Raw genomic sequence first — 7,266 nt, forward strand, 5'->3', positions numbered from 1 at the left:
TCTTTTAGAAGCAGCTCATCCCAGCTCATCGTAATTACAGCGCCTATGATCGTGAATTACTCACGGCGCACCTTGCAATTAGATACTCCCGTTTCTCCCTTGAAGGCAGGCCGTTCAACGTGTTCACGGACCATAAACCCTTTACGTTCTCGCTTAGACAAAAGCCCGACAAAGCGTCCCTTCGCCAACTTCGGCACTTAAGTTATATTAGCCAGGTTACTTCTGATATCCAACATGTGTCTGGTAAAGACAATGTTGTTGCAGACGCTTTTTCTCGAATTTCGAAGGTTACCGTCCCCGCCTCGGTCGATTATACGGCAATCACCGAGGCATAAGAAGACGACGTAGAGCCTCAGAGCCTGAAAGCAAGGTATGGTAGGTATCAGTGACCGCTCCGGGGAGCACAATTAGCGCTTTGGTGCGCCGTTTTAATGCCAGAAACTCCTAAAACCGTGACTGTTGGGAGTAGGGAGGCAGAGTCCAGCCGGCTCGGATCTTCAGAGCCAGCCCATAGCATTCACGAAGGAAAGCAGCTCTCCCACCCTGCAAATAGAAATCTCTCTGAGGTCCCCAAAGAATGGTTTACCCAATGTCCGCAACCTGACTCTAGCCAGAGCTGGGCAATCACGGAGAAAGTGTATGAGGGTTTCCCTTCCTTCTCTGCAGTTTCGGCAATGCGAGTTGTAGGGTATGCCGAGCCTAGCGGCATGGTCCCCTATGGGCCAGTGCCCCGTGCAGGCCGCCATAATCTTGAATGCATTTGCACGCGTCTGACACAGGAGCTCTCGTGATCGGGCTGTGTTATAAGTGGCCCAAATTCTCTTTGACTTGGCACAGCTTGTAAGCTTTCACCATTTCACTGCCCCACCAGCCGGAAAGATGTCGTCGTTGAGTACAAGGCCTTGATGGCCGGGCAGGACTGCAAAGCCCCAGTAGCACATGCACACGCGGTTTCTTGAATCCTATTAAGCTTCGTTCTATTGTATTTTTTCTTCAAAGCCTGCCACAGTACAATAGAGCCGTACGTTAGGATCGGACGCACAACGCTGTAACATCTAGAGAACCATCCTCGGCCGGAGACTCCATTTCTTTGCAAAGGTTCTCTTGCAGACATAGAAGGCTATACAGGCCTTCTTAACCCTCAGTTCTATCTTCAACATCTAATTTAGCTTAGGATCCAGGATTACACCCAGATACTTTACATTAGAGGAAAGAACCAATCTTTGTTAATTCAGCCGTGGTAGGTGGAATTCAGGTATCCATGTCTTCGTGGAGAATAGCATCAATTGCGTTTTGGTTGGGTTTATGCTGAGTCCACATCTTGTGGCCCACAGGCAAACCTTTCGCAACGCTCATAATGGACAGAAACATCCCTGATACTATTATCACCAAGTCGTCGGCATACGCCACCACCTTCACCCCGCTGCTGTCCAATGTACGTAAAATTTTGTCCATTACTAGTAACCAGAGCACCGGTGAGATGGCGCCACCCTGGGGCGTGCCTCTGTTCGCAACTCTGCTCAAGTGGTTGCCTCCCAGATCCAACTGGATTATCCTGGTACTCAGCATGGATATAAACCAATGCGTGAGATACCCCTCCAATCCAATACCGGTGAAGGCTTCCTTGATGGCGTTGGTACTGACGTTGTTAAAAACTCCATCTATATCCAAGAAGGCAGCAAGGGTATACTGCTTGTACTGCAGCGACCGCTCAACCGTGCCAATTACCTCGTAGAGGGCGGTTTCTGTGAATTTTCCTTTAAAGTAGGCATGCTGGGACGTTCTCTCCAAAATCATCCTTAAGTGAATGTCCAGGACACGTTCTAGGGTCTTCAGCACGAAAGAGGTCGGGCTGATTGGTCGAAAATCCTTCGCGAACTCATGACCGCGCCTGCCCGCTTTCGGTATGAAAACCACTTGTGCGCGCCTCCAAGACTCCGATACGTACCCTAAAGAGATGCAGCTCCGGTAAATCTCAACAAGCCACGGCACGGTCATGCTGCTTCTGTAGCATGACTGGCGTTATGTCATCTGGGCCTGCAAACTTGTATGCGGAGAAGCTGTTTATAGCCCAGCCGATCCTATCCTCGGTAATTGTCGATTTGATAGTCACGCACAGCTGGGGTTGCCGCAAAACCTCCAAGCAAGGTTCTGACTCACAGTCCTCCTCGCTGGAGGGAAAGTGCGTTTGAACCAGCAGCTCCAAGGTTTCGCTAGAAGATTCCGTGCAGGAGCCTTCCGACTTTTTAAGGAAGGATGGGTTCTTATGTTCCTTGGACAGAATCTTACTGAGCCTCGCGGATTCACTAGTGCTTTCGATGTTCTGACCAAGTCCAGCCAAGACCGTCTCTTGGCGGTCCTGATGGCCGACTTGTACTTCTTCAGGCAGTCCTTGTATCGCTGCCAATATTTTTGCCTGTAGCAGATGTTAATCTCTCTGGTCAGCTTCCTGAGGCTAGACAGATCTTGATTCCACCACAGTGGCAGGATCTTTTTGCTGTACTTAGTAGGGCATGAGACTTTAAAGGCGGTATCGAATGCCTTCTCCAGAGCCCCGACCTTTGACTCCAGTTCGTCTGTCATGCCAATCCTACCAATTTGCGCACCGGAGAGTTTGTTCTTAATTACCTAACCAAGCTTTCTCCAGTCGATCCACCTGGGGTCTCTAAAGGGCTTGGAGACCTCTGCAGGGAGATCTAGAGAGAAGAGTATTCAACTGTGTTTCGTTGATTTCGGAGCTGCCCCAAAGCGTATGCCTTGCATTAGCGTCGCAGCCTATCAGCAGGTTGGCTTTCTTTGTTGTTATGGTGTTTGTCAGATGTTGTAGTTCTGGCCATGAACCATGTAAGCCAAGGAAATATACACGTTCTCTGCCCCCGCTTGCTCCAGCTTGACCACGACTAGGTCACTGGAAGTCAGGTCCGGACACAGGAAAGCGTGCAGACTCTTCCTCGCAAGAATGCATGCTCTAGGTCTATCCTGATCAGCGTCTCCTGTGCTGTGGAATAAATTAAAATATTTGCTTTGGAGCCCTTTGATGGTTCGGTCGCCTCCGATCCAGGGCTCCTGTATTAATGCGACGTCGATGTCTTCCTCTAAGAGGAAGACGCCTGAAAGCAAACTCTTAATACAAATTCGGCTCAAATTCTTATTTACTCTGCCAGACCTCAGATAAGTGACTCAGGCCATTCATTCCATCAGATTTTTGCAGGGAAGTATTTCTCACGATCTTGGGTCCTCAGGCATCAGGACGACGAACCGGTTAGTCACCGAAAAATATTTCTGGCCATCCATGAACAAGGGCGTGAGCTTTGGGCCAGATAGTGCATGGCATGCCAGAAAAGCAAGATCAATAAGCGCGTTCGAAAGGAAGCAAATGTATTCCCTCGGTCTACCAAGCGCTTCCACATCATCCATCTCGGTATCATCGGACCTTTGCGAGACTTGCACGGAGTTTTGCCTCAGAATCATCGACAGGTTTATGTGGTGGCCTGAAGCAATACCTTTGTCTGACATTAGGGCGCAATCATGTGCCGAGGCCTTCTGTCGAGGGTACTTTCCGCGCTTTGGGGTTCCAGCTATTATCATAACAGATCATGGTGTGCAAAACGAATCTACACTTTTCACGGAGGTAGGAAAACTCCTTGGCTTCAGACTGCATAGGACTACTGCATACTATCCTCAGTCCAATGGTATGCTGGAGCGTTGGCACCGGACGCTGAAAGCCACTCTAATGGCTCGCGACGATTCGTCATAGTCGCGGTCCTTGCCTTTCGTCCTTCTCGGCCACCGTACAGCCCAGCGAGAGGAGTTCGCGGCCTGTCCCGCGGAGATGGTTTGCGGGGAGACTCTACTGCTCCACGCCGCTCCTGTACTGGACATCGGGGCAAGGTTAAGCGAATCGGGAATTCTGCGTCTGCTCAGCGACGGGGTTTCGAAGATGCGCCCGACTCCACCATCCCGACATGCAACATATCCCCCATGGAATATTGAGATGTGTGACCAGGTCCTCATCGGGGTGGATGCCCCTCGGAGGCCGCTGCAAACACCACAGGAGGGCCTCTATAGAACGCTAGAACGAGGCGAGCACTCGTTCAATCTCGACGTTCAAGAGGGGCCCAAGTGCCATTATGTATTGGCCTCAATGGGTTTTGGGTTTTGGGTTTCAGATTAAAGAAAAAGTTCCCAAAGTACGTAGGAGCTATATGTAGTACTGTCTAACCCTAGCGCTAATTGATGGTCCACTAAACCACTAATTGCTGAAGACAATCCTGTTAAATTTACAACTTAGCCCAGTTTAATTCACCACTTCAATGTCAACAACCGACACAATATGTGCCTCACTAAACCAGGTTAGAAAAGATCAATTAATCTTCAAAAAACCGGAAACCCACCAGCAACAATAGCTCCATTTAGGTTCACTTTCTCAAGTCTCTGCTTCTTATGATTCTTAAGAACTGGTTGATGACATAATCTGAATTGGTAATGAGGCAACTTGATACCACATCAGAAGGTCACAACTTGCACTTTTCAAAACCTCAATGGGTAGCCATTTTTCGATGGGGCTCATAAGATTTCTTTAATATTTAGATATTTAAGGCGGTACCAAACGGGGCTACTTTTCATGAGTGTCAAATTTTCTTGGCTCATCTTGGTTTAGAATATTTTGACAGTTAGGAACATGACAAAACTTTAGGATTTTTTTTTTGAAACCCTTTGGGCCCTCTAAGTTACATCGGTCATCACAGATTGACCTAGGTGCTGACTACTTTTAGCTGGGTTTCACCTTTCCAAAAAGTGATCAAATCGCGTGCCGTTTGAATACATCTTTAATATTTTTATCAAAACGACTTAATTTACCAATAAAATGCAAATTTCGCGGTCTTTCTTAAAATTTGAAATATTTCGAAGTTGATCGAACCACTCATCAAAGGTTTATTGATGGATCAAAAGCCGCGAAATAATTTATGCACATTAACACAATTTGACTCCAGCAGAGTAGTTTGACTCCGAAGCAGGCTCATCTCCAACTTGATATTAACGGATTTCGCAGCTCCTGAACAATAAGGCGAATGCTAATGAGCCTCGTGCTTTTTTGGGTGCCATGTATTTCGGCAATAAATGGTCTCAACGTGGTGGATCTCTTATCGCCACAATAAACGTTGACCTATAGCGTTTCATTAAAATATCTGATTTGAATTTCGTTTGGTTTCGTTCAAGCCGGCGAATCGGTGGCACCAGAGCAATAGCATCATCTTCAACCCTGAAAAGTGGCGCAGGCATATAAAAACAGCTACCAAATGCCTTTCTAGTATCAGATAACAAGATGAGGTTTGTAGTGATTGGTTTGGTTTGTGCCTTCGTTGCAGTCGCTGTTGCGGCCCCAGCCGACAAGCCCGAGAAGGAGGAGGACAAGTCGATCCTTCACTCAGAAATGAAGAACTTCGATGATGGATCTTATTCCTGGTCTTACGAAGCTGCTGACGGATCAATCCGGGAGGAAAGTGCAACTCTTATCACTGAACCAAACAAGGAACCTTACCTTCAAGTTCGCGGATCATACCGTTACATCGACTCAGAGGGCAAGGAAGTTGTAATCCAATATAGCTCCGATGATCACGGTTTCAACCCAGAGGGCTCAACTATTCCAGAAGTGATCAGTGAAACAGCCAAGAATCTTGGAAATCTTCCACCAGAGGAAGACTAAGTTTTGTCTAGTCAATTTGTTGTCCTTTGTATATTAATTTTTAATGATAGTGTTATTGATTAGTGAGAAAAGTAACGAATGACTGAATTAGAGAAGAAAATAAAAATTAATAGTCGATGAAAACCTTTGGCTTTAATTCAGTGTGAAAACAACAGCAGGACAGTGATCAAAGGGTCGCGCGTGCTTACATTTTATTGGATGATCCGGACTTTTAAGACCTACTATGCACCTTATCTTAAACACTTGAGTATTCTAAAAGGAGACCCTTACCATCAACAAATCTGTGCGTTATGTCCTGGCCATCGATATCCAACGACCTCAGTTCCTCAGTAGTGGACACTTTGGTTACTAGGACATCTAACGTTAGAAGCGTAACGGAGGGCCGAAAACTGGCTCCATCGCCGGACGGACGCGACTTCCTTCCCATACGGGCACAAGTCCTCGTGATCGAAAGCACTACCCCTTGTGGGAAATGTGTATCCGGAGTATATGAAGAAGAAGAAACCTTGACGTCAGACCACCAGAGCAATATTGAACGCAGCAACCAATCGGAAGCTGCCCTTACCGCACTGGGTAAAAAAAGATCGTGAAAATGTCTGAATTCATAAAGAAGCCCCGGAATATTCACGAGAAAATACGGACCATACTAAGGGGCATGCAGCTGACGTATGGTAAGACCCAAAACGAAGGAAGAGTGAAGGCGTCGAATGGAAAGGTGAGCCACGCCAGTTCAAAATATGAAAGGTGAGAAACCGGGGAAGAAGCTACGTGAAAGATTGAACAAATCAGCAGAAAAGAAAAGAAAAGGCTCAACCCACAACAAAGTGGAGCTCGTGAGGAAGGCGGGCGAAACTGCTGGCGAAACTGTCGCAGCCGCGATTCCGGGAAAAGGCAGCAGATCTCTCAAAGCAGATGTGGAAGCCTGAAGAAACCTGATACCTCGAAAAAGAAATAATCAATCGGAGGTGATTATCATCTCGAAACGAGTTGAAGGGTTATAAACTGGCATTCTCAGGAAAGCGAACATACCAATTTCTGAGACAACCCTGCATTAGACGGTTCCAGAAGAAAGATTTTATATTGGAAGTCAAAAAAATCCCTGGATGTAAACGCGGACAAAATCCTTGAGTCAAATCTGAAAGTCATTAGGATAGGAAACCAACATAAGGGCTGGCAGGCCAGAAATCACTGTCTGCAAAGATATAGCTGAGATCACTGCAAAGAAGGAGGTTCGCGAAGCCTTGGAGAAGCAGTTCGACCTTATCAGACTACAAGAGCCAGCGGTGAAAACACTGAGGAGGAGTGGAAATTCCCCCAGACGACTAATGACCTGATTTACGCTATGTGCCAACCGACTGTGTACGCTGATAAATCTCTTATACCAGAAATTCTGCAGCCGATCCAGACCAGGGCCCCTCCAGTTCTTCGAGCTGTTTATGGCTCGTCGAACTACTTCTTCGGTAACATCCGCCAAATTCATGCCAGGCGGTGATCCACTCAGCAGGCTCAGCATGCATGAGGAAAGTCTACAGTGTATAATGTAAGGAATGTGAGCGCTT

The 7,266-nt window shown here is 47.1% G+C and overlaps 1 protein-coding gene across 1 annotated transcript; it reads left to right on the top strand.

The window, feature by feature from the left end:
* The first annotated feature begins 5,296 nt into the window (after positions 1 to 5,296).
* LOC119659226 (larval cuticle protein 1-like) lies at positions 5,297 to 5,830 on the top strand. The gene has a single exon (XM_038067204.1). The coding sequence runs from the start codon at positions 5,327 to 5,329 to the stop codon at positions 5,705 to 5,707; it is 381 nt and encodes a 126-aa protein (XP_037923132.1). The 5' UTR covers positions 5,297 to 5,326; the 3' UTR covers positions 5,708 to 5,830.
* The last annotated feature ends 1,436 nt before the right edge of the window (positions 5,831 to 7,266 follow it).

Source organism: Hermetia illucens, chromosome 1 (assembly GCF_905115235.1).
Source record: "Hermetia illucens chromosome 1, iHerIll2.2.curated.20191125, whole genome shotgun sequence".
Lineage (NCBI taxonomy): Eukaryota > Metazoa > Arthropoda > Insecta > Diptera > Stratiomyidae > Hermetia > Hermetia illucens.

Bases quoted from the DNA above. Each gene is read 5' to 3' on its own strand.
- LOC119659226 (XM_038067204.1), top strand. From the start codon at position 5,327: ATGAGGTTTGTAGTGATTGGTTTGGTTTGTGCCTTCGTTGCAGTCGCT.